The sequence below is a fragment of the Stegostoma tigrinum genome, chromosome 12 (genome assembly GCF_030684315.1).
Source record: "Stegostoma tigrinum isolate sSteTig4 chromosome 12, sSteTig4.hap1, whole genome shotgun sequence".
Classification (NCBI taxonomy): domain Eukaryota; kingdom Metazoa; phylum Chordata; class Chondrichthyes; order Orectolobiformes; family Stegostomatidae; genus Stegostoma; species Stegostoma tigrinum.
The window spans coordinates 40,967,389-40,987,060 of record NC_081365.1 but is presented as its reverse complement, the minus strand read 5'-3'; the positions used below and the strand labels follow the sequence as shown (position 1 = coordinate 40,987,060).

At 41.4% G+C, this 19,672-nt stretch overlaps 1 protein-coding gene across 3 annotated transcripts in view; it reads right to left on the bottom strand.

The window, feature by feature from the left end:
* nme7 (NME/NM23 family member 7) overlaps window positions 1–19,672 on the bottom strand; it is a 137,842-nt gene that overhangs the window by 98,168 nt on the left and 20,002 nt on the right. For all 3 annotated transcript variants that reach the window (XM_048540702.2, XM_048540701.2, XM_048540703.2), the window contains 3 exons: window positions 16,346–16,453; window positions 12,299–12,465; window positions 9,504–9,614 (listed from right to left, as the gene is read on the bottom strand). In XM_048540702.2, the coding sequence (XP_048396659.1) occupies window positions 9,504–9,614; window positions 12,299–12,465; window positions 16,346–16,453 (386 nt within the window). The remainder of the gene's footprint in view (window positions 1–9,503; window positions 9,615–12,298; window positions 12,466–16,345; window positions 16,454–19,672) is intronic.

The window sequence follows — 19,672 nt, the reverse complement described above, 5'->3', positions numbered from 1 at the left end:
TGTGGAGGAAGAGAGGGATCTTGGGGTCCACATCCATAGATCCCACAAAGTTGCTACCCAAGTTGATCAGGTTGTTGGCAGGGAGGGGGGGGTGGGGAGGAGTCAAAGAGCTACACGGTTATGTTGCAGCTCTATAAAGCCCTAGTTAGACCACACTTGGAATATTGTGTTCAGTTCTGGTCACCTCATTATAGGAAGGATGTAGAAGCTTTAGATAGGGTAGAGCAGAGATTTACCAGGATGCTGCCTGGACTGGAGGGCAGGTCTTATGAGGGAACTAGGACTTTTCTCATTGGCATGAAGAAGGATGAGAGGTAACTTGACAGAGGTGTGCAAGATGATGAGAGACATAGATAAAGTGAATACCCAGAGACATTTTTCCCAGGGCGGAAAATGACTATTACGAGGGGACATAATTTTAAGGCAGTTGGAGGAAGGCATAGGAGAGATGTCAGAGGTAGGTTCTTTACACAGAGAGTGGTGCGTGCATGGACTGCGCTGCTGGCAGTGGTATTGGAGTCAGATACATTAGGGACATTTAAGCGGCTCTTGGATAGGCACATGGATGATAGTAAAATGTAGGGTAGTTTGATCTTAGAGTAGGATAATAGGTCAACACAACATTGTGGGCCGAAGGGCCTGTACTGTGCTGTACTGTTCTATGTTCTAATTAGCAGGTCTGTTAGTTCTTTGGTGTTTTAGAAGTAATAAACTTTCTTTAATTCAGAACGAAAGAATCAATGTCAGGGCTAACAGAGAGATAGGGGATAGATAAGTCTCCTGCTATGCTGAAAGATTGTATGTTTCAGCCTGAACGTAACCTTCTCTGACTTGGCACTCATTTGCCAATGCTACTGCCGGCCAGACCAGCACATTCTTCCATTTTCCTCATTACACCAAGACTAGCCAGTTGGTTTGAAGATATACATTTCAAGATCATGGCCAGAATCCTCTGCCTGTTTCCTGGCATATGACATTCTACCAGTTTGTTTTAGCCTCACGGTTGAGGCACTGAATTATTCAGACTGATTCTTGATTACATCTATTCTATCTGAAGCAGTTTCTTGATTTTCCACAATATTGAATTTGGAGTCCTTCCAAAGGTCTGCTGATTATTTTGACTGACATCAAGTTCTGTTCATCTATCGTTCAAATGCTCGCTAGTCTATAGTGATCTACAATAGCTCTTGATTAAGCAATACCTCCATTTTAACAATTTTCCAATCCCTGAAATGACTCATCTTTCCCCACCTCTATTACCTCTACACCTTTGAGACTTTGGCACTGCTCCAATTTATGGATCCAATTTAAACATCCTCTATTTTCAAGAATTCCACCATTCAGCTGCCTTGGCAGAAAACTGAGCAGCTGTCTCCATTGCACTCTCACTCTCCCTTTTCACGCAATCCTGAAGATCTAAGTTATTGACCATGCCTTTAGTCATCTCTCCTGATATCGCATATAGATCAATGTCAAATGCCTATTCCACAATGCTCACAGAGTCAATCAATTCAGCACAGAAGGCCATTTGGCATACGAGAGCACAGAACAGTTCAGCGCAGTACAGGCCCTTTGGCCCACAATGTTGTGCCAAACTTTTACCCAAAACCTAAGGTCTATCTAATCGCCACCCTTCCTTATACTATCATACATATGCCTGTCTAATAGATGCTTAAATGCCCCTAATGAGGCAGACTCCATTGCCCTCTCCGGCAATGCATTCCGCGGCCCCACCACTTTCTGAGCAAAGAACCTACGTATGACCTCTCCCCTGTATCTTCCTCCACTCACTTTAAAACTATGTCCCCTCGTAATAGCTACCTCCACCCTAGGAAAAAGTCTCTGGCTGTCCACTCTATCTATACATCTGATCATTTTGTACACCTCTATCAAGTCACCTCTCATCTGTCATCGTTCTAAAGAGAAAAGCAAGAGGTCTCTCAACCTTTCCTCATAAGGCCTTCCCTCCATTCCAGGCAACATCCTGGTACATATCATGCCAGAGATTAAGATAATAAAATGTGAGGCTGGATGAACACAGCAGGCCAAGCAGCATCTCAGGAGCACAAAAGCTGATGTTTCGGGCCTAGACCCTTCATCAGAGAGGGGGATGGGGGGAGGGAACTGGAATAAATAGGGAGAGAGGGGGAGGCGGACCGAAGATGGAGAGTAAAGAAGATAGGTGGAGAGGGTGTAGGTGGGGAGGTAGGGAGGGGATAGGTCAGTCCAGGGAAGACGGACAGGTCAAGGAGGTGGGATGAGGTTAGTAGGTAGCTGGGGGTGCGGCTTGGGGTGGGAGGAAGGGATGGGTGAGAGGAAGAACCGGTTAGGGAGGCAGAGACAGGTTGGACTGGTTTTGGGATGCAGTGGGTGGGGGGGGAAGAGCTGGGCTGGTTGTGTGGTGCAGTGGGGGGAGGGGATGAACTGGGCTGGTTTAGGGATGCAGTGGGGGAAGGGGAGATTTTGAAACTGGTGAAGTCCACATTGATACCATATGGCTGCAGGGTTCCCAGGCGGAATATGAGTTGCTGTTCCTGCAACCTTCGGGTGGCATCATTGTGGCAGTGCAGGAGGCCCATGATGGACATGTCATCAAGAGAATGGGAGGGGGAGTGGAAATGGTTTGCGACTGGGAGGTGCAGTTGTTTGTTGCGAACTGAGCGGAGGTGTTCTGCAAAGCGGTCCCCAAGCCTCCGTTTGGTTTCCCCAATGTAGAGGAAGCCGCACCGGGTACAGTGGATGCAGTATACCACATTGGCAGATGTGCAGGTGAACCTCTGCTTAATGTGGAATGTCATCTTGGGGCCTGGGATGGGGGTGAGGGAGGAGGTGTGGGGACAAGTGTAGCATTTCCTGCGGTTGCAGGGGAAGGTGCCGGGTGTGGTGGGGTTGGAGGGCAGTGTGGAGCGAACAAGGGAGTCACGGAGAGAGTGGTCTCTCCGGAAAGCAGACAGGGGAGGGGATGGAAAAATGTCTTGGGTGGTGGGGTCGGATTGTAAATGGCGGAAGTGTCGGAGGATAATGCGTTGTATCCGGAGGTTGGTAGGGTGGTGTGTGAGAACGAGGGGGATCCTCTTGGGGCGGTTGTGGCGGGGGCGGGGTGTGAGGGATGTGTCGCGGGAAATGCGGGAGACGCGGGCGCCCTTGACCGCGTCTCCCGCATTTCCCGCGACACATCCCTCAAACCCCGCCCCCGCCACAACCGCCCCAAGAGGATCCCCCTCGTTCTCACACACCACCCTACCAACCTCCGGATACAACGCATTATCCTCCGACACTTCCGCCATTTACAATCCGACCCCACCACCCAAGACATTTTTCCATCCCCTCCCCTGTCTGCTTTCCGGAGAGACCACTCTCTCCGTGACTCCCTTGTTCGCTCCACACTGCCCTCCAACCCAACCACACCCGGCACCTTCCCCTGCAACCGCAGGAAATGCTACACTTGTCCCCACACCTCCTCCCTCACCCCCATCCCAGGCCCCAAGATGACATTCCACATTAAGCAGAGGTTCACCTGCACATCTGCCAATGTGGTATACTGCATCCACTGTACCCGGTGCGGCTTCCTCTACATTGGGGAAACCAAGCGGAGGCTTGGGGACCGCTTTGCAGAACACCTCCGCTCAGTTCGCAACAAACAACTGCACCTCCCAGTCGCAAACCATTTCCACTCCCCCCTCCCATTCTCTTGATGACATGTCCATCATGGGCCTCCTGCACTGCCACAATGATGCCACCCGAAAGTTGCAGGAACAGCAACTCATATTCCGCCTGGGAACCCTGCAGCCATATGGTATCAATGTGGACTTCACCAGTTTCAAAATCTCCCCTTCCCCCACTGCATCCCTAAACCAGCCCAGTTCATCCCCTCCCCCCACTGCACCACACAACCAGCCCAGCTCTTCCCCCCCACCCACTGCATCCCAAAACCAGTCCAACCTGTCTCTGCCTCCCTAACCGGTTCTTCCTCTCACCCATCCCTTCCTCCCACCCCAAGCCGCACCCCCAGCTACCTACTAACCTCATCCCACCTCCTTGACCTGTCCGTCTTCCCTGGACTGACCTATCCCCTCCCTACCTCCCCACCTACACCCTCTCCACCTATCTTCTTTACTCTCCATCTTCGGTCCGCCTCCCCCTCTCTCCCTATTTATTCCAGTTCCCTCCCCCCATCCCCCTCTCTGATGAAGGGTCTAGGCCCGAAACGTCAGCTTTTGTGCTCCTGAGATGCTGCTTGGCCTGCTGTGTTCATCCAGCCTCACATTTTATTATCTTGGAATCTCCAGCATCTGCAGTTCCCATTATCTCTGATGCCAGAGATTAATCCTGTTTGTCCCCCTCCTTCCCTCAATTCCCATAGTCCTGAAGTTTTATTTCATTCAAGTGTCTAAGAAGTTCCCCTTTGAATAATTGTTTCTGCTTCCATTACACTCACGGCAGTAAGTTCCACATCGTTATCACTCACTGGAGTTTGTTGACCTGCTCGCTGAGCTGGTGGGTTTGGCTACAAATGTTTTGTTACCCTGCTAGGTAACATGGTCAGTGCACTGAAGCATTGGTGTTCTGTTCTGTTTGTTATTTATATGCCTCAGTTTTTGGGGGTGTTTGGGTACCACTTCTGGTTCTGTTTCTCAGGTGTTTGTACACAGGGTCTAATTCGATGTTTGTTGGAGGAGTTCCGGTTAGAAAACCAGGCCTCCAGGAATTCCCTGCTGAGTCTCTGTTTGGCTTGTGCCATTATGAATGTGTTGTTCCAGTCAAATTTGTGTCCCTCTTTGTCCATGTGTAGTGAGGCAAGGGAGAATTGGTTGTGTCTCTTGGTGGCTGGTCCGTGCTCATGCATCCGTATTGTTAGTTTTCTTCTGGTTTGGCCTATGTAGTGTTTCTCTCAGTCCTTGCATGGTATTTTGTATATTACTCCAGTGTTGCTGGTTTTGGGCATGGGATCCTTTACATTCGTCAGCAGCTGTCGTAGGGTGGTTGTCAGTTTGTGTGCCACCCTGATACCTAGGAGTCTGAGTAGTCTGTGGTCATCTCGGAAATGTCTCTGATGTATGATAGGGGGATAAGTGATTCTGGTCATATTGTGTCTACCTGTTGTGATCTGTCTCAGAAGCAATGGCGTATTGTGTTTTACAGGTATCTATTCCTTTTGGAGCCTCCATACAGGTGCGCCTGTTCTGCTTCGCATAGTTCCAGGTTACTGCAATGTGTTGTGCCTCATTTAAATAAGTGTCCTGGATGCAGCTCCAGTTGTGAGCTTTGGGTTGGTTGCTAGTGTAATTGGGTCTGACATGTAGATGACACCTTCGTGGATTATCAAACGCACAAAACTAGAAAAAAAAACTCACTGTATGCGTGGTCTTTCTATATATGCTAATGTGGAGTTCCCCGTTGCTTTTGCATTCTGCCATTATGTCTAGGAAGGGTAGTCAGTTGTTGTTCCCTTCTTTTTTTGAACTTATTTTGGTGAGCATGTTGTTTATGTGTCGTGTGCGTTTGATTATCATGAAGGTGTCATTTACATTTCAGACTCCAAGTTTGGGTTGTACAGTGCGGAGCACTGTCCATTCTAACCTTTGCATTACTGTTTCTGCAATCAGTCCTGATATTGACGATCCCATTAGCAGTCTATTGATTTGTTCGTATAGGTTTCCGTTGCGGTGAAGTGGGTTGTGAAGCACAGATCTAGCAGATTCATGGTAGTGTCCTTATTGATGCTGTTGGTGTCCTAGAGTGCCGGCCTAATTGATTCGCCCAGTAGTGTGGCAATTGTCTCTTTGGCTAGGTCGATGTTTATGGATCGAAATAGTGCTGTTACATTGAAGGGTATCATCTTGTCCTCTTTTACCCTGGTGTCCTTGACGATGTTGAGGAATTTTTGGAAGGGGTGGATAGAGTGGGTAGTGTTGTCAACTACGTATTTCAATTTCTGTCGTAGTTTTCTGGCAAATCTGTATGTTGGTGAGCATGGTAGACCCCCAGTTTGTGTACCTTGGGGAGTCTGTGTGGAGGTGTGTTGAATCCCTGTGGCTTCATTTTTTTGGTAGTCTGTCTAGCTGATGTCTCCCGAGTTGTGTAATTTCTCAGGATTGTTGTAATCCAGCTCCCTGACTGTGGTATCGGGTCTATCGCCATCTGTTGGTAGCTATCAGTATCTGCTAGTAATGGGTTAGCTTTCTCGATGTATTGGGCTCCATTGAATGTTACTATTATGTGTCCTTTGTCCACTGGTAAGTTTACAATATCCCTGACTTTTGAGTCTTTCCAGGGCTTTCATCTTTTCTGCATTGAATGTGGTCCACTTACGATTTTTGCTCAGTGCTGGGACTGTCATCTGTCCAATGGTCTGTTGTACTTCTTCCATGAGTCCAATGCTCTTTAGTGTTGATTCTAGTGCACCACCAATAAGGGCACCACCTTGAAACTACTAGGTCTGTGCCTCATAACCCACTTCACCTTCAATGGGAGATTTACAAACAAAACAAAAATCAATGGAATACCAATGGAATCCCCAATATTAGGACTGATTGCAGATGCAAACGTTAGAACAGACAATGGTCCCCACTACACAACCCAACCTTGCATAGATGGCAACATCATCATTATCAAACATACAAAACTAGAAGAAACCCACCAACACATGAAACATCATCACCGGGATAAAATTTACAAAAGAAGAAGAGAACAACAATCAACTACCAGTTCTGAGGAAGGATCACAGGAACCAAAACATTAACTGATTTTTTTTCTTAACAGATGCTGCCAGACCTGCAAAGCTTTTCCAGCAACTTCTGTTTTTGTTGCTGATTCACAGCATCTGTAGTTCTTTCGGTTTTAACTGAGTACCCTTGTTGGGCATAATGGTAGAATGCAAAAACAATGGGGAAGTCCAGATTAGCATATATAGAAAGTCCACACATACGGACCAGACGTTACCTAGCAGGGTGATGAAACATTTGCAACCAAACCCACCAGCTTATCAAGCATGCCTACAAGCTCATCCACAACCAGAGCTACAAATCTTCTCAAACATTATCACTCACCACGTAAAAATATTTTTCTTCATATTCCTCCTCCATCCCTTGCCCAAATCTTAGATCTTTGTCTCCAAATACAGAAATGAGACTGTGTAATGACAAGGATTGGATCCTGCATATTGATTATTATAGGATATTCAAGAAGAAAGAAAAATGAGATATAGGGACAGCACAAAGTTGCTGGAAAAGCTCAGCAGGTGTGGCAGCATCTGTGAAGGTAAAACCAAAGAGTCAACGTTTTGGGTTCGGAGACCCTTCCTCAGTTCTGAGAAGGGTCACCAGCTCTGAAATGTTAACTGTTTTTTCCCTTCACAGATGCTACCAGTCCTGCTGAGTTTTTCCAGCAACTCTGTTTTTGTTCTTGGTTTACAACATCCGCAGCTTTATCGAATTTTATTAGAGGGGCAGCACTGTTAATCTAGGATGGCATTGCACAATAGTCAGAGATGAACGTGGATCACGAGACCAGGATTTAGAAATGGTTTAGAAAAAGATGAAGAATACGAGGGAAAGAAGTTGTCAATAGTGAAGTGGTCGAGAGGTCCCTTAATAGTAACTACAATGCAGAACAAAGCATATAAAAGTAAATATTGGGTGCGTGTGACAATAATCATGAGTTGACTTTAGGCTACGAATAAACTGGAAAAAAAAATCACACTGGCAATGATAGTCTAGATGAGCTCGCGGATTGCCATTGAGATAGCTGCTTAGAGCAGCACAATCCAGAATTACCCAGAAAGCATGCTATGCTGGACTTGATATTGCATGTGACATGATTCGTTAATGATCTCAAAACCAAAAAAAATTGTCTAGATAGCAGCAATCACAATATGACTGATTCTTACATCCAATTTGAAATGAGAGAAGAATGGGTTTAAAACTAGTTTTTTTTTAAAAAGTACAGCTATGACCATTAAATCTAAACTATCTAAAATGAACTAGAATACTAGGCTGGGGGACAGATCAATAGTGAAGCAGTGACGGACATTGAAGGGGATATGTCAGAATAATAGACTACTTCAGCAAAGAAAAATTCTAAAGGGAGGACTACTATCTATGGCTACCTAAAGGAAAGCATCAAACTGAAGGGAAAATAATATGATTGTGCAGGGATGAGTGGCGGGTCAGGTAATTAGACAGAATATTAACAATAGCAGAGACAAAAAGATTAACTCAGTGGAAGAAACTAAAGTACATCAGGAAGGTGTCTCGAAAGTAAGTCAAAAAAAGGTGTTTCTTTGTTTAAAAATGAAAAGAATTGAGTGTTGTTCTTTGGCGAATATGAATGGAATGCTATTAGGAGATAGGGAAGTAGCTGATTAGAAGGATAAATATTTTAGTTCGGTTTGTATCACCTACGGTGATATTATAACATTCCAGTAATAGCTGTAAGTCAAGCGCTGGTAGGGAGAGAGGAAATTACAATCACAAGCGTTATCAAACTAAAACTCTCTGGATTCTGATGGACCTCAACGCAGGGTCTTTCAAAGAGGTAGCAAAGAGTAGCGTTGGTGTTCATTTTCCAAAATTTGCTAGATGCTGGAAATGTTCTATCAAATATAACTCCTCTACTCAAGTGGGAAGCAAAAAAAAATACGCTGGTCAGCTAAATATCAGTCATGGGGATCAAACCTTTAAAAGGACATTGTACATATATCCAAGTGCCCAGTCTATAATCAGGAAGAGACAGTAAAGTTTTATGGCAGAGAAATCACAGAGCCATTGAAATTTCACAGCACAAAAACAGGCCATTCAGCCAGTACAGCACTTTGTCCGTAGCCTCACACATTAAAGTGTGATCCAGGTCCAGATTCCTTTTAAATGAACTAAGAGTTTCCAACTCAAGAACCAAACTGGGCGTTGAACTGCACATGCCTAACGACCTCTGAGTGAAAAGGCTTTTCCTCATATCCCATTTAATAATGAGGGATTTCAAGTAGTGGATTGGGAAGCCCTGTTGCTACATGCGGAGGAGCCAACTACCAGGGGACAGAGACTTAAAGCAATTATTATTAATTAGAGAGGACATAGGAAAAACTGATTTCACCCAGAAAGTAATGGGTATCTTATGTGCAATTTTAAAGAAAAAATAAAGACTTTCTGGAGCAAAGATGTGCTGTACATGTATCGTGCACTATACAGCACAAGCACTGCATACTTTGCTTGTGCAGTCTGCCACATTCACTGTTTGCAAAAAATCAGATTGCAACATTTTCCATAAATACATCTTTGTTACAAGCAGGACGTTACTAATATCAAAAACATAAGTTCATACGTATGAGGAAGCACAGCCAGTTCCTTGGCTGCTAAAGACTGGCATTTAAAGTGTAGACACTTTTCTCCACTCTGGCAAAGGTTGCCGTTCTCAATGCAGCGCGTTGCTTTACAAAGGAAGTTCTAAAATTCAACAGATCAAGAGAGCTTAACAACATTGATTTGAAAAATTAGTGGATTATCTACCTTGTGAGATCTATCATTTTTGCCTTGGATATTACAAGTCCTGCGCTGTAGAGCCTGTCAATCAATTTTCCGAATTTAAGATCAGAGCCTGGCTTTACTACACCTAGTGTCCTGGAAAAGAAAGAGAGAGCGAAAAGGTGTTCAATGTCTAGGCCATAACATTGTGGATTTTACCAAAGTGAATAACAAAGATCCCTTTTTTAAATTATTGAGGACAGTCTTATTTGCCATTTTGCTATTGGCAGTAACAACAAAATGGTTTCCAAACATTTAGATTTTATGATTCAATTCTGATAGGTGCAAAGGAACAGAAATCAAATCCAATGCCTATGTGTGTAAAAGGCAGCTGATACCTGGTATAGAAAAATAAATGCCAAGAGTGAAGGGCAGCAAACCTTAACCCATCTTTTCTTTCTTCGAAGCTTACAGGCCCAAAATGTAATTTAGCACTTCTTGATTTTATTTCAGATTTTCACACTATATTTTATTTGTACTGCTATAAGTGACTTTTTTTTGTAACACAAATTGGGACAAATGGAAGCTCAGACACGTGTTGCAGAGAATGTACCTTTATTCACATTTGATGTTTGTCTTGTGGTGCATAATATGCCCTTCAAATCCATTTCAATTTTATTCCCGTCATAGTTTTGTATACTCCACTGTTTTTGCTATTGTTGAGTACCACTTGCAATTTGTAAATTTGGTTGGTGTCAAGGATGACTTTTCTCAAAACAATATAAACTCAAAACAGGAACAACCCACTGTTTTGTGGCACAGTGGTACAGTCCCTAGCCCAGAGTCAGAAGGCTTTGGTTCAAGCCTTAACCCCACAGGTATATCGTAACACATCTGAACACGTGAATAAAAACACTAAGAACTGAGTTCTTTCAGTGGGTGTTCAGAAAACTTGATGGTGAGTTTCTATAGAAAGAAAGGCAAAATGAAAATGAAAAGGAAAAGGAAAAGGAAAGGAAAGAAACAGGAACCAAGGTGCTTTATTGTCACAATGATAGTGTTACTACCATTGAACTAGGAGATCCGGGTTCAAGTCGCGCCTGCTCCACATTGAGAAAGAACATCTCTTAAACAGCTTGGTTAGAAAATATCTGAAACAGGAGCTAACAGATAAAGGAAAAGAACTGCGAAGAGGACAGCAGGAAAATACATGCAAGTGCAAAATATGTCAAGAATGGCTAGCCAGCAGGTATCTAAAGAAGGTTTGAATCTGATTATTCAGAACATGACAACAGTAATTCTAAGCTTCCTTACATCATAAGTATATTAGGATTTGCTTCTCAGAAGTATGCCAGAAACCCCAAAGTGCTAGATTATTTACTACAATTGTTCAAAACATCCTCAATTCAGATTAACACCAGGACAGAAGACCCACAATCTCCAGAGTAATCCCCAACAACTTCATATTCAATTCCAACATTTCCATATCTGTGCTCACAAATCAGATAATTACATTCTCAGTGAATGACAACATTAATTTTCACGTGTCACTGATGGCATGCAGCTCTAGCTCATCACCATTCCTTTCCATTTTTCCACTGATGCGAAATTATTAGACATCTTGTCTGATGTGCAGGACAGAATGAACAGAAATTTCCACAAGTTAAATATTGTGAGGACTGCAGCCATTGCTCTTATTCCTGGTCCAATCTCCATTCCCTTGCAACAACTCTATCCCTTTCTGGAAGATTAGGGCAATCGGTTTTTAACACTGGTGTTACAGCTGACCTCAAGAGAAGCATCTGAGGTCATATTTGTACCATTACAAAGGCTGCCTACCTAGAAGGGAGGAGAGGGCCAGTGAGGGGAAAAGGGCCATAAGAGAGAGAGAGAGAGAGAGAGAGAGAGAAATAAAGAAGTGGGAGGAAGCGGGAAGAGGAAATTCTCTACTTTTGCCAGATACACAGCTTAACAAGCAGATGATGTAAGCACTCCTTATAGACAAGGGGGATTTTACACATGTGTAAAATGCAATTATATTTTCTATCAAGAATAGGGGAAAAACCCATTGTGTCATACCTTCTCACCCAGAGATAAGCAGATTGGATGTCTAAGCACCAAAATTCCATCCTGTTCCTGAAGTTATGGGCAAATACAGACCTCTGGTGAATGAGAGACATCTGGTAAAAATCTCTCACACACCATTGGTACAACTTCCAAGATTACGGCATGACCGGACTCCAGTAAATATCCAACCTACTGCCTCGTTGAAGGATTATAATAAACCAGCTCACTGTTACCTAGAAAAGTAAACTTACAGACATCCAGCTTCACTGCCTGCTTGCTCACTTCACATGCTTGACTCTTCATTCTAAGATAGAGCCATTGCATCAAAGACAACCTTTGTGCCTCAACTTTAACAAACCAGGATTAGATTTTCAATAAGCCTCTCTCCCTACTGAGTGCATAAACAACACACCATTTACATTTATAACTTGAAGTTCGTAATAGACAGCTAGAGAAAAATTCTTCAAATTTTTAGGAAATTACTAACACATCAATTTGATTAAAGCAATACAAGTCACCTGAACTATGCAAAGTCAGGTCCAATTCAAGCACAAAAGAACAAAAATTTCCAAGTGTTAAAAATGATCTATCTTAATCGATGAACTGCTCTTCAGCCAAAATTTGATCAGCTTTACCAATCATATTACTGTGGGATGGGAATTTCATAATTGGTGAACCTTAAAAGTCCAAATGAGATTTGAATATTATTTGATCAAATTAGGCCTTCGGTAATTTGTGAGAGCTCTGAATATAATTTAAAACCAAGTTCTTACTTTTGTTTCTTACTTCCCAGTTTGCGAGCTGTGTATTGGTCCCCGTAGCTTACTAAATGGAGCTGACGAGAATACACAGTAATTACGCTGTCAACGAACAAGTCTTCTTGCCTCAATTGTTCATATTTTGTCCGTTTCAGAAAGGTACGATGGTTCTTAATATCATACTGTAAAATGTCAAGAATGGACATCAATATATTTATTCATAAAATTAAGAGGTCAAAATAACAATCACATTCAAAATTACCAACACGTTCCACAAAACAGCACAAAATGTTCACGTTACAAAAAAAAAAATGCCATTTGATGCCAGTCTGCCACAGGCACCTACATTAATTCAGTGGCGCCAGTCATTCCCTTAAGAATATAGTTGTCTGCTTTCTTTCAATAAATTGAAGTTGACGCCTACAGTACTTGTGCAGTAGTGGGAGCTGGAATTCAACAATGACACTTCCTTGTGATTTGAACTGGCTCTCTGTTACCAAAACACATGAATTGTTTTAATATTTTGGAAAGCAGACCAGGTATTATTTGGTTGGCTTAAAAGTGACTTAATTCGAGAATAGACAAAACATGCAGAATGCGGAGTATGACGAAATTAACCTTGGTACAATCAGTTAAATTTGCATTACAATGAAAAAAAATACAGATTCAGTAGCCTACTTGTTCTGCCACCTGCTTACATTACAGATGTTATTACACTGTCACAGTCTTTTTGCTGTTTTGACTGACTTCTAATTCTAAACACAGGCAGTCCCATGGGAATAAATTGGCTAGATGTTTAAAAAGTAGTAAAATGCTTACTGCTATATTCCAGAAGTGGTCTCACCGGCCACATTATGACCAATCAATTTTCAGAGGTATTGGCTCAGCATAGCATACAAGTCCAAAAACCCAAAGATAACGCTATATGAACAATAGATTAGTTCAAGGGTAGAGGGCAACTCAGATAGAGATGTTAAGTAAAAGCAGTGCCAACTGTGACCCTCTGATGTTCACAACACCATGAATAACAGGGTAAGGAGACAAACACAGATGACCAAGCTGTCTACATCCAACCTGAAGCAATTAAAACATCACTAAGTGTATCCATACCGTATGGACTTCAGTGGTTCAAGAATGCAACTCCAAATCATCAATAAGAATACTGAATGGACAATACGTGCTGGCTTTAATCAACAATAAAAGATTTATTTTTAAATTAAGCTTTAGGCTCCTAATGGACCATGAACATCAAGAGGATTGGAGGAAAGGGATATTAAGTGAAGAGTCAGAGACCTATTGCCATGGGTTGAGAATTTTTTGGATAGTCTATCCCAGAAAGTAGTAGATGCAAGGTAGAAGTAGATAAATTCTTGACTAAAAGGGTAGTGAAAGGAGTAGGCAGTAAAGTGGAGTTGAGACTACAATCAGATCAGATCAGTGGAGCTGGCATAAGGGCCAAATGACCTATGCCTGCTCCTAATTTGTAGATTTATATGTATATGCACAGCAGGATAATTTTTTAATCAATGGCAATGATTATCCAGCACCAAGTGTAGAACAGCATAAACAAATGTAGTACCTTGGATATTTAGTGAGAATCACTATTTGGTGAATCTGTCAAAAATAGACAAAACTGAAAGACATTCTCTGCTCCAAGTTGATACTGCAACTAATGTTGGTATGTGAGGTAGGGGACATAAATTTAGGTATTGAGCAATAAAAGCAATTAAGTGGAGAGGGAAGGCCAAACTTTTTGAAAATAAAAAGCACAAATGGTAATAACTTGGAACTTGTTCCCTATTAGGATGGTGGAAGAGAGATAGTAATTGATTTGAGCTGAAAATTGAACAGGCACTGCAGGGAAATGAACTTGCAAGACTGTAGAGATGCAGTGGGAAATGGAATTTACTGTAATCCAGATAGCCAGTGTGATTTCAATGGGAAATGGCCCTCTGTGTAATAATGACATTATAACTCTATAATGCTGATTTTGTTAACAGTATCTGTTACAGCTGGTAATGACATAATGACAATGGCTTGTACTAAAAATCCGATTTCAAAGTCTATTTGCATCATCCCAGTTTTAGGGATTAATGGAGGATTACGTGATTCATCCTTTTTACAGACTACATTAATCTCCTTGCACCATCTGTGAATTACAGCAACATTTTACCATGTCGATCTAAATTCAAACTTGCAGTTATGAAGAAAATGGGTGAATGAAAAGTTGATACTTAACTGACCACATATTCAAGCATTGCTCATGGGATAGCTTTAAAGTGACATCAAACAATACAATTCAGTTGCCTCATCTCAAGTTTCATTAAGCTTTAAGGCAAAAATATTTTGGATAATCTTATCTTATACAAATTTAACACAGAATTGAACAGTATAATACATCAGTTGAAGCTCATCTCTCCAAGTAGAGGGATCATCTCTGTATAAAAATAGTAAACTTTTTACTTAAAGAAGTATTTTTTAAATGTTTGATTAAAGAAAAACAAACTTTCATTAAACTATAAAATTAATCAAGGCAAAAGATTGGAAACTAGGTAACTTTAAAACTTCAGGTATCTGTGCACAAGTAATTTAGAAGATGCAATCAATTTCTATTTCTAAAATCCTAGATAACTTCACTTTTAGTGCAAGAAGGGGATATTTATAATCCATAGAATCATAGAATACTTCTGTTCCATCGATAGTGTAATGAGGGTCAAAATTTTCTGCATCAAGTCTAAGTGCTCAGTAATCTTGTTAATTCTCAGCTCTACCAAGCTCAAAACTATTTAAAGCAATTTCTGTTTTCCTTCCTAAAATAAAACCATGTATCTTTTCTCATCTTATGTTGCAGAGATCCCTTGTAACTACTTAGAGAGTGTAAGCTGCAATGGTTGAAGTCAATAGTGACCCTCATAGCCAGATAGAATGATTCATACAAATGAACTTAAATTCAAATTTTCAGATCAGTCACAAGAGACAGTCAACGCTGACTTGGAAAAAAAACTAACTCTTTTGGAATAGAGTTCCTCAGAAGTCCTATGAAATCTGTTGATTGTTAAGGAGAAAGGAATAAATGTGAAGTACGATGTAGTCGCATGTCATAATACTCGGTTCCCTTTCTTAGAAAATGTTGGTCTTCCTTCTCAATAATAATCATCATTTCCCATGGAAAATAGTCCTCAAGTCAACTCTGCTAGTTTTTCTAAAAATCTTTAGATTGGGTGAGACGTTATTTATTCAGAATCACGGCAGGTTTTTATAAGTGCAAAACAAAACTGCCTGTAATGTTCATCGTGATTTATTTTCTCAAAACATAGGCAATGGTAAGGCCACATTTTGGTTCATTCTGAATTCATTTTGTGGTTTTATTGTTAATATGAGCAAGCAAGAAGCTTCAGAAAAGCATTTTAAAGAACATTAAAATTAACAACTAGACTGGAGTCACATGCACACCAAAGGATGGCAGGTTATATTTTTTGATATTAAATAACGCCAGTTGGGTTTTTAAATATGAAGAGACAATACTATAAATTTAGTGATCAGAAAACTAGCATTTTTAAAAATTCAGTGTTCCACTACATATGCTGGAACCTCATTTCAACTACCACATACTAAAGAACCCTGAAATGATAATAAAATTGGCAGACAGTCACAGGTTTCTAAGCTTGGGAATTAACACAATGAATTAGTAAAATGCTGTTATATTAGAATAAGAAGTGAAAATAAAATTCAATGAAAAAAAGAAATACAAACAGCAAATCTATAAAATCAAATGACCTTTTGCATGAGACTTTGATGTGGCAATGTTTTAGATGGCAAATAATCAGAATTATAAATAATAGGAGGTACTAATAATAATGTTTCCATAATATGTGGAACACTGAATCATAGCTCTATGGGATGTGTTGCTTCAACATTTCACTCACTTGCGTATTGGTACTCATTGAAGTTCTGTTATCTTCAGCTAAACCGAACAAAAGCAGAGGCCTGATGTGTTTTCAATCTGACACAATTTAAGGTGAATACAAGAAAAACAGCCAAAAAGCGAAACAAAACTCTTACCATTTCAATAGATCCATCTTTTGGATAAAAGAAAAACAAGTAGCGCCGAATTAGACTAGCACTTGCATCATACCATTCTGCTATAAAGGAAAATTGTTCTTCATGATCCTAAAAAGGGAAAATGGGCAGAGGGGTGCAGGAATGGTGGTAAAGAGGAGGATTAAAAGACAAGATATTAAACAACACAAATTACAGCAAGATGAGAAAATGTAGATGGATTTCTGTACTATTTCAGCAAACTTTTACCTCAATAAAACTTGAGTAAGAAGTCTCTTAACACCAGAAGTATGCTCCTGTAGCTACTGTGCTAGATGGAAAATTCCCTTCACATTCCAGCCCATCAGTCTCCACATTCAACATTCTCCATTTCCACAAGCAACCATATCTTCACTTCCTTTTTGGCATTTCAAAGGGACCATTCCCTTCACCACACCTGGCCAACCCTTTCTTCAATGATCCCAGGACTTCTCCCTTATTAATTTTCAATCCTCTCATGACAGAGGTTCCTCCTCTGTCACCACAGCCTTGGTAGCAGCACCCTCTTTTGTAAAAGTAATGTAAAATATTCATCTATCACCTCAGCAATGATCCCTCTCATTAACATTTCCCACCACATGTGCCAGGTAATTGACACACATCACCTCAAAATCTACATTTTGTTTGGGTATTGTTGTCTATGAACTGAGCTGCTTCAATATCAAAGAACTTGCAAATCATGCTGAATATTATGCCACCAGTGAGGATTCCCACTTCTGACCTCATGATTGAGGAGGGGGTCATTAATCAAGCACAGAGGCAGCAGATACATGGGAACACCACCACCTGCAAGTTCTCCTCCAAGCCACTCACCACCCTGACTTGGAAATTTATCACCAGTCCTTCACTGTTGCTGCATCACAATTCTGGAATTCCCTCCCTACCAGAAGAATTGTGGGTCTACCTGCAGTGGTTCAAGACGACACCTTCTCAAGTGCAATTAGGGATGAGAAATATATACTAACCTGATACTCTCTACCCCTAGTGAATGAAGGGGGGAAAAAAATGGCATGGTGCAAGGACACTAGCGTGAGGAATTCCTGCAATGATGTCCTGGGCTGTAATGATTGACCTCCTATGACTCCAAGCAGTGAAAGGTTTTCCGATTCATATGGTCTAATTTTGTAAAATTCTGCCTTGCTATTAGTGGCTGTCACTCTCACTTCATCTCTGGAGTTCAGCTCTTTTGTCCATGATTTTACAAAATCTGTAATGAGGTTAAGAGCAGAGGCACCCAGGTACTACCCAAACACAGAACGAGCGAGCAGGTTATTCCTTTGCATGTGCCACTCCTTACAGCACTGGAGTAGCCAGCACTATCTTGGATCACAGGGTGTGTCCAAGTGGTTCTTTTGGATTTGGTTAAATGTAGTTAAGAGAAGACTCAATAATAGTAAATTGCTTAAATATGAACATTTATTGAGTAATAAAAGAAGGAAAAAGGAAGGAATATTTATTAACTCAATTAAAAAAAAAGAAAAAAAAGCCTCACTCCTCTGTGGGCCTCCTCAATCAAAGCTGGTCTGGAGGTTTAAGCTTGTTCCTGGCCCGAGATGAAGTTCATTGACTAGGAATGAAATGCTCTCTCTTGTACAGTGTAACAAACAGCTAGTACAGAAAAGCAACCTTGATTTTCCATCTTTGGCATGTACAGGAATGTTCATGGGACTCATTCAAGGTTGTGCAACTGTTGAATATCATCAACAATTTTAGACCTTCTGCCATTCTATTGAAGCACCTTCATCCATTTCTTGTTATTGTTATTATGCCAGCTGATAGTGGAACTGGACAGTAAGATCTCAATTAAACCTGGCTTAAATGATCATATATTTAATTTTTCAGTTGATTAACGTGTGTTTCAATGCCTAACCACACAAGGCTGCACATGTCCTTTAACAATAGAACATAAGGTTACTATACAAAAGAAAAAAAAACTAAATTCTATTTATTACTAAAACCTGCTTCTGAACTCAATCCATAACTCTTCTGAACTGAAAAAAAAACTTTAATGCGTTTACATTTGTTGTCATAAAGCCGAAAGTATTTAAAAATCATTCCATTAACAAACAGGGTTCTATAATCACATGCTTTCTGAGCTATGCTGGATCCAGGTCACTGTTCCATAAAGACATACTGATCTATCAAACAGTCACTGAACAGACTCACATCAATCTCGCTTTTAAAATAATCAAAGTTCTAAATATGACAATAGATATTATACACCATTCATCAGAACATCACAGATTGAATCAAATTGACAAAAATCAGGGATCAGTGATTAGATTAGATTAGATTCCCTACAGTGTGGAAACAGGCGCTTCGGCCCAACAAGTCCACACCGCCTCTTGAAGCATCCCATCCACACCCATCCCCCTATAACTCTCACATCCCTGAACACTATGGGCAATTTAGCATGGCCAATCCACCTAACCTGCACATCTTTGGACTGTGGGAGGAAACTGGAGCACCCGGAGAAAACCCACGCAGACATGGGGAGAATGTGCAAAATCCGCACAGACAGTTACCCGAGGCTGGAATTGAACCCAGGTCCCTGGCGCTGTGAGGCTACAGTGCTAACCACTGAGCCACCGTGCCGCCCCAGCACCGTGATGCTAGGGACTTTAAGGGAAAGTTAAGATGAATTATCCTTCGAGTCACTGGCTGAAGCTGGAGGCAAATGCTTCCCCTTCATTTTATTGAATGATGTGCTGGGCTCCCCACCACAGATGAGCCCTCTCCTCCTGGTCATTGTTTAATTTGTCATCACAATGCATGACTGGATTTGGCAGCACTGCAGAGCTTAGGTCCGATCCACTGGTTGATATATCATTTGACCCCATCAATAGCATGCTGTATCTTTTGTTTGTCATTATATAAACTATTTGGATGATAATACAGGAAGCATAGTTAGTAAGTTTGCAGATGACACCAAAATTGGTGGTACAGTGGACAAAAATCAAGGTTATCTTAGATTACAAAGAGATCTGATTCGATTGAATAAACGTGCTGAGGAGTGATAGGTGGAATTTAATTTGGATAAATGTGAGGTATTGCATTTTGGTAATACAAACAAGGACAGAACTTGTACAATTAATGGGAGAGCTCTGGGTAGTTCTATAGAGACCTAGGGGTTCAGGTGCATAATTCTTTGAAATGTGGGTCAGGCAGACAGAGTGCTAAGAAGATGCTTAGCATGGTTGCCTTCATTACTCAAACCTTGGAGTTTGGGGTTGGGATGTCTTCGGCAGTACTGTGCGCAGTTCCAATCACCCTGTTATAGAAAGGATATTA